The 17,442-nt window shown below is 39.5% G+C and overlaps 1 protein-coding gene across 4 annotated transcripts in view; it reads right to left on the reverse strand.

Moving 5' to 3' along the window:
* LOC119914249 (fibrinogen C domain containing 1) overlaps positions 1 to 17,442 on the reverse strand; it is a 273,866-nt gene that overhangs the window by 83,240 nt on the left and 173,184 nt on the right. For 3 of the 4 annotated variants that reach the window (XM_038733415.1, XM_038733412.1, XM_038733413.1), the window contains exons 2-3: positions 15,717 to 15,800; positions 10,172 to 10,651 (exon numbers count right to left, since the gene is read on the reverse strand). In XM_038733415.1, coding sequence (XP_038589343.1) covers positions 10,172 to 10,648 — 477 coding nt within the window. In that variant the 5' untranslated portion in view covers positions 10,649 to 10,651; positions 15,717 to 15,800. The remainder of the gene's footprint in view (positions 1 to 10,171; positions 10,652 to 15,716; positions 15,801 to 17,442) is intronic. The other variant, XM_038733414.1, reaches the window with a different exon arrangement.

Genomic DNA, 17,442 nt, shown 5'->3' on the forward strand with positions numbered 1-17,442 from the left:
CGTCCCGCTGGCTGCCATCATGTTAATTATTGCCATTGGCAGGAAAGAGGTTACAGGTTTATTGTTGATCATGCAACGTTACAGTTTTATTTAGTTATAGCCTAACATTACACTGGTTTGAGAGTCTGCAGGGTGTGTTGACAGTAGTTTAAGCTGTCATTGATTGCATTGCACATTACACGGCTGTGCTCTGTAAGTTAAAAACAGGTTACGGCTGTATTGTTGACCATGTAACTTTACAGTATTATTTAGTTAACTTTACACTGGGTTTGAAACTCAACAGGGTTTGTTGACTTACAGTAGTTTATAAGCTGTTATTAATTGTAGACACATTGTACATTATGCTACATGGTTGTGCTCTGTAAGTTAAAAACAGACAGATTTATTGTTGATTATGTAATGTCACCATTTTATTGACTTACAGTATTTAATTAGCTGTCATTAATTGCATTGCACATTACATGGTTGTGCTCTGTAAATGAAAAACAGGTTAACAGTATTCCTTATAGCTATGAAGTTTTATTAGTAACCTGGATTGAACGCAGCAGGTGATACAACATTCGTAATAACCACGAGAGACTTGAGACTTGACTTGGACTCTTGCTCAGAGACTTGAGACTTGACTTGGACTCTAGCTCAAAGACTTGAGACTTGACTTGGACTCTAGCTCAAAGACTTGTGAGCATCTCTGCCGGTTTACCTGTTTCCTGTTTTAGTTTGAAGTTTAGTCAGTTGTCTGTGTTTGTTATCCAGCTTGTGTCCTGGCTTCTTGATTTCCCTGATTTGTCTCACCTGGTTGTTCCCTCCCTTGACAATAAAACATTCCACATCTCAACCAAGGCCACTGGATAATGTGTGTAACAGTGGTTACATGGCTGTGCTCTGTAAGTTAAAAACAGGTTACGGCTGTATTGTTGACCATGTAACTTTACAGTATTATTTAGTTAACTTTACACTGGGTTTGAAACTCAACAGGGTTTGTTGACTTACAGTAGTTTATAAGCTGTTATTAATTGTAGACACATTGTACATTATGCTACATGGTTGTGCTCTGTAAGTTAAAAACAGACAGATTTATTGTTGATTATGTAATGTCACCATTTTATTGACTTACAGTATTTAATTAGCTGTCATTAATTGCATTGCACATTACATGGTTGTGCTCTGTAAATGAAAAACAGGTTAACAGTATTCCTTATAGCTATGAAGTTTTATTAGTAACCTGGATTGAACGCAGCAGGTGATACAACATTCGTAATAACCACGAGAGACTTGAGACTTGACTTGGACTCTTGCTCAGAGACTTGAGACTTGACTTGGACTCTAGCTCAAAGACTTGAGACTTGACTTGGACTCTAGCTCAAAGACTTGAGACTTGACTTGGACTCTAGCTCAAAGACTTGTGAGCATCTCTGCCGGTTTACCTGTTTCCTGTTTTAGTTTGAAGTTTAGTCAGTTGTCTGTGTTTGTTATCCAGCTTGTGTCCTGGCTTCTTGATTTCCCTGATTTGTCTCACCTGGTTGTTCCCTCCCTCCTCGTTAGCCTTGTGTATATAATGCCTGTTCAGTCTGCTGGATCGATATTGCGTGTTCGTGTGCTGTCTTGTGCTTTGTCATGTGCCGCTTCATGCCTTGTGTGTCTTCCACATTGAGTGTGTCTGCCTCTCGCCCTACCTGCTGTTAGTACTCCTTAGTCAGTGGATACTGTCTCACCTCAGTCAGCGTAGTTTGGATTTTAGTTTTGTCACCTTGTTTGGACTACCTGTTTTTTGGATATTTGCTTTGTTTGGACAATTAATTTCCTTTGGATTTATCTGGACTCTGCCACTGTTTTAGTGAGTATGCTTTTCGTTAAATAAAGTATCAGAACTCATCCTGCCTGTGCATTTGGGCCCTATTCCTGTCTGCACTCAGCATAACCCTGACAGTTACATCACACTGGCATGGCCATGCACCTACAAAAAGGAAAAATAATAATAAAATTCTTTATAATATAAAAATTACCAAATTAACTTGGTAAATTTCAGAATTTCCATGTTTGCATAAAGTATGTCTTCTGAATTTCATTCCATGTTAATAGCTTGTGGATGGAGTACTTTTCCACAGCAGACTCAGATGTCAGAAGATTGCCAGCAAAGACACAGAGGTCTCAATGTTATGACCATGTAACAACAATGACACTTTGAAAAAATAAGTTGAGGGAAGAAAAAGTAAAAAAACAAACAAAGGCTGTCTTGAAGGCGGTTAAGTTTAACTAAAATAGTTTGGTAATCTTTGGAAAATGGAACTAATTTATATCAAACTAAATTTGTAGTTAATGGGTTAAAAATGCAGTATATAACCACAGTGGTGTGTAGTCCTTTAGGGACTTTTAGAAACACACCAAAAAGACTGCCCTGTGTAGCAAAGACACACATACAGCCCTGTGGGAAGGATGGTGATGAATGCGTGTGCTTGTACTAGCAGAGAGCAGGGTAACCTCTTTGATCTGCTGTGGTCACTTTCTTACCTGCAGCCCTTTATGTGCTGTTCATTGCAGAAAGGTCATTTTCACAAATTGCCCTGGTTAGCCAACACCTATACATGCGCCAGGTGTTGGGCCCAATCTGTATACAAACTATGAAATATTTTGCTCTTCCTTTTGCTCTCACATACCCACAATGTTGCTCACTGCCTTTCTTTCATCTTTCTCCACCCTATCTCCTCCACATACACACGAACAAACACACCCAAAGACCTGCAGTGCTCAAAGTCATATATAAGGGGTTCAGAGTCTTCTATCAAAGGTATGTCTGGGCAGCTATGTTCAGGTGTTAAAACTGCATTAGACAGAAACCCCAGTGGTCTTTCCCCGGCCTCAGTAACTATGCAACACACCTCTGAGGCACAGCAAGCTGCACTGCAATCATATTACATGGTCACTGGGGCTTTATCCCACACACACAGGCATAAACAACAACACATTTATGTACATGGCCACATATAAGTACAAAGAAAACCACACGCATGCATACACTCCAAAAATGGCCCATTGTGCTTAGCAACTAGTCGGGATAAAGCAAAGAAAACTGGGTTTTCTGCTTTCAGTGTATAATTGTTTGAGGAGACAGTTTGTGGAGGGGTATGGCAAATTTGTTGCTTTTTTACAGAAGACTTTAAGGTTTTACCATTATTTAAGAAATGAGATTGCAGCTAAGTATCCATTCTTCTTTGCAAATTTGACATTATGTTTATTATACTATACATTGTGTGTTTGTTTGTTTGTTTGTATGTATGTGTGTTCAAAGGGAGAGATAAAAGCAGAGGAGTGTCTGTAGTCTTAATTCTAAGCCTTGACTGACACATCAATTAAATCACAACATAATTAGCCCTCATTAGACAGACTTTCAGTTGGCTCACAAAATCACTCCACACCACTTAACACAAGGAGCCTTGCTTTTGTGAGTCAAGCTTTTTTTCTGTGGCACACTCATGAAAGGGGATGGATTGAAAGAGTTTTCTTTCAAATCTCAACAAGTAGTATTGCAGTATTGTTTTGGTTGTTAGTGTAATTTAAATCCAGTTTCATTCTGTTATCTGATGTGTCTTGAATTATTGTTTAAAAACACTCAAGAAAGGTGTGCTTTGTTGTCCTTGTCGTATGCTCGATAAGGTAGAGACATGTTCCCTGTGGGTTAAAGACACAGAGCAGACAGGATTTGCAAGGCTGGAACTGGCAAGTTAAAAAAAGTAAGAAGTCAAGAACTCACCCTCTCTTTCCTCTTGATTCGCAAGTTGCCAATAATTTAGACCCTCAAGCACATTTGTACTATTCCATGACTTCACTTTTAAATCCAAGTAACCAATAGGTTTGCTATGTAATGAGAAAAACTTCAAACTTCTGTACTTTGCTTGACCCATACACATCAGTGCTTTGAGAGGACTGGCTAACATACACTATAATAACGCTATAAATACACTATTATAACTGATTTATTGTTTGTCATTTTCAAGAAAAAATCTCTTGTTCTTGTTTCTCCAGTGCGAGGATTTACTGTTTGCTGTCTTTGGGTTTTGGACTGTTGGTTGGACAAAACAACCAAACACATCGTTTTGGGGTCTGAGAAATAGTGATGGGCATTTTTTTTCAACTATTTGTAGACATTTCATAGACTAAATGGTTTATCAAGATAATAGCCAGCAGATGAATCGATAATGAAAATATTATATGTTAGATAATAACAGTCCAGTTGTACTTAAATTGACTAGAAATAAACACTTGACTTAACTTACTTTATGACAGTGTCACATAGATGTAAGTCCAACTGCTACCTTACTGTATCCCTCTAATTAAATAGTCAGAGATCGACATGTAAGAGGCCACTGAAGCAAAGAAACAATGAATAAAAGATTACCCCACTGATGGACAGAACCTTCATATAAATGGAATGTTTTCATGGCAAATCTGATTCATATCTTACAGAGAGCCTCTAATCTTTGATCAGGCTTTTGATTGATATGTGGGTTAGTGTAGGAGTGGTTGGCAAAGAGTCCAGCTGTGCAATTAAATCATTATTAATAAAATAAAGTCGATGGCTATTTAATATTTCTGTCCATATGTCTCAGTTCAGCAATAATCCCTCATCAGTATTTACTGTGTTCTATTTTATCTCTCAATTTGCTGACACATTTTAAATTGTTTCTGTAATTAGAAGACAGCATGTTTTGGCTTTTAAATAACTTTGTACCCAGGACAAGCCCATGGTATAGGTAACATGTGCGGTTGCCTAGGGTACAAAATGTCTTCATCCCTAACTCTTCTTCCTCATTCTCTCATCCCTCAACCCATGTGGACACTTATATCCATTCCTCCTTAATCTCAGCCGTCCTCCATCCATAATATACAATAAAATATTCCATATCCATATCTTTTTGGCATGGTCTTTGTTGAATTAGGTTTCCAAATTGTATGTGACATTGATCATTATCAAATCTTATTGAGGTTATGACGTTATTTGAAACACATCTGAAATGCTGCAACAAGCACTCAGTGAATTTTCGTTTTTGAAGTCCTCAGAAGACTTTGTGTCGACCTGAATAAACGTCTTAAGGCAATATGGATTTCTATTCTACAGCAGCAGAGGTTCAACCCTATATGCTTAGCAGAGGTCGTGGGTGTCACTTGTCCAAAACATTAACATTCCACAGGCACATCATTCAGTTTAAACTGTGACCTGGGGTTCAAAGAAACCTGCATATAGTCTTATTGCTGAATGTCAAGTCAAGTGAGCTGAATATGTGAACTATATTTATGTCACCTGGACTTCTGCTATGGAGAATATAACCCCTTCTCAATTTTCTTGATAATAAAGGGATGTATGAGTGCATGAAACTTCCATGCTTACCCCAGCTTGTGGGCATTATACATTGTTGCACACATTGCCTATGCACAGGGCTGCCACTGCTAGGCAGAGCTAAAAAAACAACAACAAACATTTAATGTAATTCAGACCACTGACAGAAGTTTGCACCTGTTATCGTGAGGAAGATCAATGAAGACAGCAACCTGAGAGTCATCGAAGAGACTTCATAACATTTGAAAGTTCACACCACAGTAACGTATGGGTGTTAGGTTGGAAGTAGGGCTGGGCGATATGGACCAAAAAGTCATATCCCGGTACTGTTGGGCAGAACTCCGGTAAAAAATATACCTGTATTTTTTACTAAGTTGGCTGTGGGGAGGGTCGGTTTTAGGGGCCTGTTATTACTATTTGTAGGAGCTTATTTAAGTGTCAGTCACTTATTCAATCTGCCTCCTTCAGTTCTCTTCACACTAGACCTAATGTACCTCTGCTGCAAACATGTCAGTGTGTCCCGCTTCTTTCAGTCTCTTCCTGGTAACCTTCTCCATCAGTAGCAGGCTACGTTGAATAAAATCGACGAAAAAAAACATTAACTCAGCATCAAACTATATTGCTATAAATGATATTGTCTAATTTTATATCTCTTTTGAAATTACATCGGAATACCGATATACCGCCCAGCCCTTGCTGGAAGTTCATCAGATTTTGTGTTGAAAATGTTTACATAAACTGTGATCCTGACTGAGTTCATGCTCCTTTTTGTAAATACAGCAACATAGTCCTGTTACTGTCAACAAATATGTTTTTGCTTGATTAATCATTTATAGGTGATAGTAACGGGATGACTGTGTATTTGTGTGTGTGTGTGGTAATTCCTTTATTGGAATGTTTTTAGAGAGTTGCTTTTATTTAACACAACTACTTTTTTTTTTTTATCACTTAAATTTTATTGAGTCTTTAACAGAAGCAAAGAACAACACAGTGCATCAAAGAAACATTGTTGCCAGGCAGCATTGTAACATGACCTCATTTTCAAATTATTGACATTTGACATTTGAGGGGGGTTCGTACAGCAATACATAATTTGTATTCATATGTCCATGCTTGGTAAAGTAAAAAACAGCGAAAGGAAAGTAAAACCATCTTTCAAAAGTACCGGGCAACTTATCGGGAAAATTATCGTCAACCACACCCCTCATCTACACAGATATCTTCTCCATTTTGACCACCTTGCAATGTATAAATCATTCCTCAATCTCAGTAATAAAGTCAGCCTTTCCATCTCATGGATCTCTTTGATGATTTCGAGCCAGTTCTCTATTGTGGGTGGATCTGTTTGTAACCACTTCCGAGTTATTGCTTTTTTAGCTGCAACAGACATTATCTTCAGGAGATACCTGTCATTTCCTGTCATTTCTTCTGGTAGATCACCCAAATAAAGTGTCATACATGTAAAAGGAATCTCTCCTCCAAGAATATTCGGCATGATTTTGAAAATACAACCCCAAAATAATCGTATTTTTGGGCAGTTCCAAAAGATGTGGTGGTGGTTAGCGTAATCTTCCCCACATTTTCTCCAACAGTTATGGTCTGCAGATGTTAGATATGTCTTCATTTTAGGGGTAGTGAAAAAACGGACAAGATTCTTCCTACAGAATTCACGCCAATACATAGAGCAAGAGGTAGAGAAAGAAGTCTCACACATGTTTTCCCATTGCTGATCGGATATTTTCTCTTTTAGTTCTTTCTCCCATCTCTCCTTAATATAGGATGTAGAAGTTCTTCGACCCTTTGCAATTCCCTGGTAAAGTTTATAAACCACTGATTTAGGACAACCCATGTATGCCTGCATTGTTAGTTGTATTATTTCATTGGATTCTATGACTGTATCTTTTTTCAAAACTTCTTTTAAAGAATATTGCCGTAGTTGTAAATAACTGAAAATATCATGTTTTTCCAATTTGAATTTTTCCTTTAGTGTCTGGAAGCTTTGTAGTGTGTTCTTCTTCATTATGGGACAATAAGCAGTAATACCTTTTTTCGACCAGTACTGAAATCTAGAATCTATACTGTTTGGTTTAAACCCTGTATCATATGCTACCCATCTAAGTTTTTTTTATCTGGGGGCCACAAATTTAATTGCTTTACCACATCAAACCAGGTATGCAAGTTGAGTGAGACAAAGGGACTCAAGTGGTCCTGATAAGCCGTTGCTAGTTTATGATCTCCAATCATTGCCTGTATTGGGATGTTTTCACATTCTCTTTCCATCTCCTTCCATTTGACCTCATATCCACTGTCACACAAGAGAACTATAGTTTTTAATTGGGCCGAAAGGTAGTAGTCTTTAAGATTAGGGAGAGACATACCACCCCCCTCCTTACTGGTAGTTAAAGTGCTATATCTAATTCTTGGCTTCTTTCCGTTCCAAATAAACACAACTACTTTTTAAATGTAAGTTACTTTTCTGACAACATTTAATCTGGCTCATGTCATGCTCCAGTGAAATTACACTTGCCTTAATGCTGGGAAAAATATCATGCTATCTGGTTCAGTCTGTAAAGGTTTTATCTAGATATCATTGGCTATGTTGTTGCCATTTGCATCCGTGAATCTGAGGAGATCAAGCCATGCAGAGCCCCCAAGGGTTCAGTTCTCCTATATTCAAAGGTAACTGGAGGAGGAGTAGGGAAGACGCTGACACAGCGGGACGCACTGGGCAAATAATAACCTGTTCAAAACAATGCAGTGACAGGTTTACAGTGATAAGAAATGTGATTTGTCATGATGGCAGAAAATGGGGAAATATCAAATATTCACTCTACAGTGTTGATGTAAACTGATTAGATGTTTGAATTGTTGTGTATTTTGTACAGAGAAACAAACCGACAAAAGATGGAAATGGGAAAACAGACTAATACTGCGAGAATCGTATGAGAGTTTTGACAAACACATCACTCTGAAACCTAACCATCAGTTAAATGTATTATTATATTCCTATATTTCACTAGACTTTCCCATCAGTGCAATTTATTTGAATGCAAATGTGTGTGCTTTAGTGCACCTTTCCATTTGAGGCTGCAAACAGTCCCTGTGAAAAATGAATCTCGGTCTGTCAAATCTAAACACACTGGTCCTAAACCCTCTGCAATCAGATTCTCCTGCTTATCCCCCCAGGGTCATGTGGATAGGTTTATCTCTATATAGCAGGGCGAAACAGTTCTTCGGGGGGCTGTGGTGCACACTGAGACATTACTAACACTGGCACAGTCAGCTCTGTGTCATCGTATAAATCAGAAGTCCTGGCCACAGGTGGCCCATAGATCACACAGTCACACCATGGTGTCAGGCAGAAACAGCGGATGTGCACACCACATGCCTTGCCTCCAAAGAGGAAATCAATCACCTGGAGTGTCTGGGTTGCCAGCACCACCTCCACTTAGCCTCAGTGCCCACTGCACTATGCCACCTACACCACATTAACAGCAGTGAAGGGAGAGACCCTCTTTCTGCATCCATTGTGCTACCAATGAGCACCCATGGTTTCTTATCCCATGGAGGCAGAGCAGACCAATTCAGTGAGTTTGAGTGATAATAAACAATGTTGAACCCTGGCTTAAAAAAAGGATTGGCAGAAGTGGAATGCCTTCAGTTGTTTGAGCTGTATTGTTGGCAGCTATGAATCTCTTTACTGCAGAATAGAGACACTGAGCCTAATGGGCCAAAATTAAAATAGCATATAGTGTGAAAATTTTCCATGCACATTTAGGAAATATATCATCAATAAATCAATGTGCACATTGCAAAACTAAAGGGGGTCTAATTATGTTTCCATCCAATGTGGAGTCTTACACATCTAGGAAAACGTGTTTTGTTGTTCCATTTTATCTCATGGAATTAATGTGCATATTGCTGTTTCTTAAATCATGATGGGCATTTGTTCCCCTTGTGACCTCATCTTCAAATCACGCTAATCTAGCCCTTACTGGTTTGTACAGTTTAAAGAGAAATGAACATGGTTGAGTCGGCATCCAGTGAATGATGCTGTTGTGATTTTGCACTAAATAAGACTAACCAACAAAAAACCCTCAAGTCCAATGAGCTGTCACACATCTTAAGGTGGTTTCACAATCAATACATATTGATAGGTGTTTCATAATACACTCTGTGCAGACATAAAGACATGACTTTGGGTCTGGCACACCCGATTCAGTTCATCTGTTTTTCCTGCACAACCAATTCTCCTTGCGCTCACTCATAAAAACCCCGTGGGCATGTTTTTCCTCACAAAATATCCACTTATGCTGAAAGTGTATGCGTTGATGTATGGATGGGACAAAATAAGAGACAATGCATACCCATCTTCCATATGATTTACAGCGCATGGGTTTTCAAACACATTTTTAATTACACTAGGAATTGGATATTACGTCTATAAATGTATTTAATATTTCCTTTTTTGTATATATCAGGACATGGAACAATGTTCAAATAGAGTTTTATAGTGCTTAACTACTGCAGAAATGAGCCGTGTTAGGCAGTTGTATTTTCTTAATAATGATTATATGATACAATTACATGCTACAACATGTTATTAAATTATTTGTTCATTATTTTGGCAGTCTTAGCAACTGTTGAGATATATAAAATAATTTGTAAGGGAATATTAAGCTGGAATTTCTTCATCAACTTCTTTCTTGGGTTATGTTATGCCTCATTCCACTCTGACTTGCATGTAGTATTCTCATTGACCTTACCATAACTTTGCTTGTCCACTGTGTCTCTGGTATTTGTACTGATTGTGTGTGTGCTTGTGTGTACATGTCTCACCTGTATGAGGCGTCCCTGCTCTGTTTGCAGTGTGTTAAGGTCTTGCCCAAGGCTGCCCTGCCCCCTGCGTAAGGATTCATAGTCCATTTTCAGCTGCCCCGCATGGGCTGACAGCTTGGCCACCTCTTCAGCCAGACTGACGAGAAGAGCCCGATCCTGGCCTTTCACTGACTTCAGGTCAGAGTCGTGGTCGGTTAGTGAGTGGAGCAGTGATGTCTGCACACCCTCCAGGCGCAAAAAGTTACTGTTGTAGTCAGGACAGTTAGGGTCGATGAAGATATTGATACGAGATCCATCCCCTCTCTCAACAGTGACCAGAGCATTGGCTTCATCCTGATTGGTGGAAATGTGGGGTAGGCCATCGGACATGGGTGGGGCCTGGTAGTGGTTCATAAAAAGGATGGTGCCAGTTACAGTGACAGCCAGCAATACAGCCACGAAAAGCAGGATAGTGCAAAGCAAGTAGCTGCAGCTCATCCTCTGTAAGTAGAAAGAAAGAAGGGAAGGAATAAGGGAGGGGGGAATAAGAAAGGACGAAAGGAAGAGAAGAAGTAGCTGTTAGGATCACAGTTGCTAGAACACCAAAAATTACAGCATAACACCTGCCTTATTCAAAAACAAATTACTTTCATCCATCACTGGGGATATTTTGAATGCCAGATGCTCAGTACTCAGCGATATAACCATATTCCCATCTGTCAAAATGTAGTTTTGAATGATTTATGTAGCAACATAATGTAGATTCCCGCAGTCTTCTTTAAAAAAAAAAAAATCGAAAGTCCGAACACCCAGTATGTCATTAGAGTAGTGTTGGTGCAGTAGAGAGATGATGCTAGCCTGAGACACTTCAGGGCAAAACATGGTCAAGGCAAAGATGTTCTATCTTTCCACAATGGAAACCATGAAGAGAAGTAAAACAAAAGTCAGACTCAGAGAGCCAATAGAATGTACATGTACAGCAGAGAGTCAGACCTCTACCAGTAACGTAGTCTCCATTAACTGGACTATAAAAGGCCTGTATGATGGCCCTTTATGATCCAGGTAAATTTTTCCACTCAGGTCAAGATAACTAGCAATGGATCAGAGAAAGCAATATGGCCCACCTATGCATATTTAACAATGCCTAGCTCCCCCATATCGTCCTCCAAATGAATCAGCAACTGATCTCTTACTGATTTTAATTTTCTACACAGGCGGATGTTTTCTCTCTGAGAATATGTGGGCAGGTGTGTGTGTGTGTGTGTTTGTTTTCTGTATGTGAAAGTGTGAGTGACTGCAAGCTCATTAATATGTGAATTGGAAAAGTGAGGCACACTAATAGACAGCTAATCGTCCGCTTTAAGAGAGAGGTTTATGGTTTCTTTAATGTGAAGAAAATCAATTGTGTCGTCCAGAAAAAACTCCTATTTATGTGTTTACCCACAGTCTTTGGGTAGAAGAAATAAAAAAAGTTGTAATTCCCCCCGACAACTTGGCCATGTGGGGACAGAAATGTGGGCTCTGTGGACAACAAGTGTGCACGGGATACACTATATGGAAACCTTGTTATTAGCCAATAAAGTGTTGGTCTGTTCACACATAAATGGTCCTATTTTAAGTCTGAGGATGATTTCTAATATGGACCTCAGTTGTACCCCTCCTTGGTCCAATTATGGGCCCAAGTAAATGCACACAAATGCACACATGGTGAACAAAAAAGTAAATGAATCTGGACGATTGCATTTAAAAAAGCTTAAAATGTTTGTATGGGTAATATCTGAGAAGATGAGCTTTTTCACCAGTCTAAACAAAGCCCCACGAATACATCACTCATTTATTTTTGAGAGGGTGATTGGAAAATTACTACTTTCGTCACATGTTTCTGCTTTGTTGATTTTTCCTCCTGAAATATAAAAAGCCCTTTGGCTTGGATCTGCTGAGTACATTGATTAAATTAATGCAGTATTGTTTTTTCTGCAGGAGCCAACTTTAATGTGGCCAATGTTTTCTGGACACCGCTGGCATGTATGGAAGCACTGTCACTGCAAACTGCCTCTAGGCTCTATTTGTCCAAATGGGTTGGAAGATGTGTACAAATGTATGCACACACACACACACACACACACACACACACACACACACACACACACACAATTTATACATAAATACACAAACGTACTGCATGCAGATGCTAGATGAAAAACATGCACTAATGCCACATCCATTTTTGATGCATATACACACGCACATACATTTCCCCATAGTCCTCTCTGCCAAACACTTGCAACAGACAGGCAAGCACATGCACATATTACACATGAAAGAAATGGAGCATTGCTTTGTCACCATCTCCCCACTTCTTCCTGTTTTTACACCCAAATACATCATCACAGAAAAGAGCTCCAGGGGAGTATTGCCTCACGTAACACTTTTTGTCTCTTTGCTCTAACTCAACATGTAGACCCTGCCTGCACTATAAAATCTCTCTTTGCATGTCAAACTGTGTTTTTAGTTTTGTTTGACATTTGTGTGTTTGAGTGCAGGTGCAGCTGAGTGATTGTGACTGTGTGACTGGGCTTGGTTGTGCATGTGTGTGTGTATGTGTGGCAGGGTGTCTGTATTGTACACAATGTATACGGCCTAATGGTGTGAAATGGCAGCAATGTAACATTAGCACAGTTTCACTGAGCTCTATCGCCAGCGGGCCAGGACATCAGTGGAAGCCATCATTGGCACCGCACTAAATATTCATTGCTAGCATACTGACTGTTAAATTAACATGGAAAAGATATATGGTGGCCCCCCTTTTGCTGACATGGAGATGCACGCAGAACTTGGAGACATTACACACTCAAAGATTCCCATACAGGAGCAGTGCATTTTTGTAATGAAATTTTCACAGATATACCATACCATGTTCTCAGATGTTAATCTTTTAAGACACAAGGTTTAAAACAGTTTCTGATAGTTTAAGATCTTGCACTGACAATTCAGCCTGAAGGTAAGTGATGTCAGTTCAGGCAGCACATTGATTGTGGCACCTGGGTGGCACACGGGAAAAAGCATGTGGCTAAAAAATTATTATTAAACTATTTCTAAAATCTTATTGAATTATTCCTGTTGTTTACAGTAACATTTTGGTCACTTGGGATATAAAATGGTACGTGTGAAGGTAAAAATGCTAGGGGTACAAAAATTGACAATTTCAAGAAATGTTACAATAATCGAACATAGCGTTAGTTCATGCAGGCAACAAAGTCAAGCTCAGCTCACAATCACAGCACATCAGCTGATAGCTGCCCATGTCAAAGTCAGCCCACATCAGCTAACAGCTCAGCTGATTTCCCTCTAAGCATTCATTGGCAAAAACATACAAGGCACCTTATTTAAGCTGTTATAGTCTGCCTACCCTTGCTGCTTTCTCTGCATGCCGCTAGTAACCCACCACCATCCCAGCTCCTCCTTCCAGACTATTCCTGACCAATCAATGTCATTTCTGTTGTTGTTGATGCTGCTCTTTTCTGTACCCTTGGGCGGTTTTTGCTGCTGCTCTCTCTGCCTGGGGCTTTCTATGTGGTGGTTTCTATGGATGGGCGGGGAGGTGCTCTCCCTGCTTTATGGTTTTCCATGTAGGCACATGGATTGGCAGGGGGGTCTCAGAACAGAGCTATACTGCCAAACACAACTTCTGCAGAGCAAATAAAGTTCTTTGGTAAATCTGAAATGTAATTGTATGACGGAACTGGTCCAGCTTCAAGTTGGATACAATTCTACTTTTATAAGAGGTCAGACTGACAGAGAGTCAGAGAAACTGTACTGAATGAAGAAAAGGTCAGCATGACAATGAGAATGGGAGGTTTTGCTCCTGTTGCAGGCTGTTTATTTGATTGCCAAAAAGAATAAAACACAACAGCAGTCTGCTTCATGCACCAACACAATACATGACCTCTCAAGTCAGCTCAAGAGGTGTAGTGGGGTAATGATGCTGAGAAAGGGATGCAGACAACCTCTTAACACACTTGTTTTTGTAAATGAGTCTCTCGATCTCACAGTAGGATCCCAATCTGTAATTAGTGGCTGACTTTCAGATCCTCTCCTGTCTCTACAAATGCCACACTATGGGATTTGAGAGGACAACAGGGGAATTCTGATGGAGAGGCAGAGAATGAAAGAGAATTCCACTCCATGAAAATGATGTTGTCCTCCCACGCAGAAGTATTGGCAGACAGCTCTTGGACGAAAGGCTTTGTCTGCTCATTAGATAAGCAGGAAACCAGCAGGTGTCTTGGAAGCTCTCTCTCTCTCTCTCTCTCTCTCTCTTATTCTCCTTCTCAAACACAAATATACATATGTATACTATACAGTTTATACACACACACACACACACACACACAGACACACACATAATATTATGATTACAGCCTTGATGTATTCACAGGAAGAATTTCATGTTGATACTACCCAATTAACTTACATAGAAAGGAATGAACATCTTAAATGCTGAATTAGCACACATATGCATAGCAACTCACAATATTAAAATGAGGGATTTTCAACCATTCCACTTCCATTTTATTCACCTGCAGCTTAAATAACACTTTCACCTCAGTGTTCAATACAACGCTTCTTCCCAAATTCTGCCATGCAATCAAGCTCCTTTGCCTGGCGCAGCCATGATCAGTACTCTCAGTTCAAAGAATCTGCAGGGCCTAATCCTTTCGAATTCTTGTGTGTTTGGGTACTTGAGCTGAGGTTGTGCCATCGCTGCTGCTCGGTGGCAAAATGTAATGTGTGCAATAATCTGCCGCACTGTCATCACCAAAGCATTGAAAAAGTGGATTGTGATTAAAATCGCTGTCAGTGACACCTAATCCCCTGCGCAGGTGAGCAAGTCACTATTCATAGTGTGCCCCTGTTTTTGGTTGGTGGAATATATATACAAGAGGACATACAGTACAGTATATAAATTAAGTAATAAAAGGATTTCCATTAATCCACTTTACTTACTATCCTGTGCAAAGTTTGCTGGAACCTATACCGACCTATAATATATAGTTTAACTGTTCCAGGAAAATCTTATTCAAACTCTGATTTAGAGCAGAAACAGTTAAATAATTAATCAACTGGACAATCAACCAAAAACTTTTTTTTATTTTCAAGACATTATGGCAAATATTCACTGATTTTTTTTGTTGTTGTCAAGGCTATTAAATTGAATATCTTCATCTTCAATATCTTCTGCCTTTGTGAAAACAAGATGAACATTTCATTTTATAGATTATTAAATTTATTGAGAAAAAATTATCGGCAGATTAATTGCCAATGAAATGTTAGTTGCAGCTCTAAAGGTTACTAATGGGGTATAATTTGATGAACAGTACGCTCTGTCAGAAAAAAGATATGTTCAAAATGATAATAATTTTTGTTTTAAATAAATTGTTAACAGTGTTTTAACATCATCACACATTTATTACAAAAAGAAACAAAAGCATGTGTTGGTGCCTGCATGCACGTGTATTTGCCTGCGTGTGCATGTATACGGTACATTGTGGTGACAGGGCCTTACCTTGGCCGGGGTCTCCCTGGCAGTTTCTGAGTCTGACCAGCGATGTTTGAGCTGGGAGGAGCTGGGCACACACTCACAGAACGTCTGCATGGGACAAACAGACAGGGCCACCAGTGTTGGCGTTTGTTCAAGTCACATGTGCAATCAAGCATGCAAGCACATGCGGACACACGCATGAACAAATACGCACAGAGAGACAAAACTTTGGATCTGTACTAAAAACTGAAAAATCTAAGTACTGGGCACAGCAAATTTTCTAAGCCAAACCCTCAAATCAAATTTAAAGTCACTGTTTTGAGATAAATGGTGCTGGTGCTGATAAACTCCACCACCTACGCACCCAACTGCACACTGACATAGACAGATATGAACAGGCATCTGTACATCTCAAAGGTATCACTGAGTTGAATTGTTTATGACAAGCACAATGTGTCTTGCCAGTGATTTCTTTGCAAGACCCTCAGTACACAAAGTTTTCTCCTATTCTAAATAAAAACAAAACGTATAAAAAAGAGTATGTCATTGAATGTGAGTGGGTACAGCATGTGTGTAGAAGAAAACATTCACATACGTGGGTGTTTGTATACAATATCTGAACATAACATGCTTCACTATATGTGCCTCGCTGTGTGCATGTCTGGGAGTAGTTCTAGCTACTGCACAGATAAAAGCGAAGTAATTATCAAAGTGGGGGCTTTCTAACTGCTCCAGGAGAGCACATCGTTACGTGACCTTAAACACCGCTGCTCCCACTGTGAAATTGCTCAATTAGCCTGGGACAACACATGTGGGGACACATGGGCACTCAACTCCCTACTTGAGAACGGATGCAGCAAACATTAGCAATTAATATATTAGAATGTGTTCTCTATCCGAGCTTGGAGTCATAAGGCTGTGTGTGTGAATGTAAGTGGCTGGGACTAAATATGTTAATTACACTTGTTATAAGACTGTACATTTTAACCACTAGGGGGCAGAAAAACAACAAAACAAGTTTACTTTGACAATGACTAACATCGATTTGCAAAGATTTTAGCAAACGTATACCTACTTTCACGTCCAGAAGACATAGAACAACTTAAGCATTCATTTTGGAGTCATGTTTACTTCTACCTACCAACGAAATGTTAAGTTCATATCCACTTTAACAATGTTTCAGAAAAAATATCTGTCTCTTTTGCTGGTAAGTGCTCAACTTTCTTTGCCCTGTAGTATACAATGAGTTTATTAGAGCTTTTTTGTACTTGGAAACGTCTGCCAACGGGGGGGGCTAATGAGAACTGCTCACAGTAATTGAATGGATCTTAACAAAAAATACATGTTTAAATAGGTTTAAAAGCTTCTTGGAGCTATAGAGTTGGATGATGATTCTCTTTGATTTCAGCAGGCGTGAGTGACCGCTTTTACATTGGAACCATTTCATTACATGTTGGTACACAACGGCATGTGTGCACACACGCGTGGTTGTCTTTTGTGTTTTGTGTGTTTTGTCAGTTGTCAGTGAGTGTAAATTGCTGTGTATGCACCTCACACAGTCATTGTTATGATGGTTGACCAATAGTTCAACCTTTTGCTCTAAGCATTCTCTTCCAATGTGTAAGACAGCAAGAGAGGGAAAAAAAGAATGCAGCAAGGGAGAAAAATGTACGGGGGTGGGGGTGGATAAGGTGGAGGAAGATTTGGGCGAGGTGTTCTGAATTCTAATGAGCAGCCTTAGGGTCAGCGA

Source organism: Micropterus salmoides, unplaced genomic scaffold, assembly GCF_014851395.1.
Source record: "Micropterus salmoides isolate LMB-PRFRI ecotype aquatic unplaced genomic scaffold, ASM1485139v1 Ms_hic_scaffold_20, whole genome shotgun sequence".
Classification (NCBI taxonomy): Eukaryota; Metazoa; Chordata; class Actinopteri; order Centrarchiformes; family Centrarchidae; genus Micropterus; species Micropterus salmoides.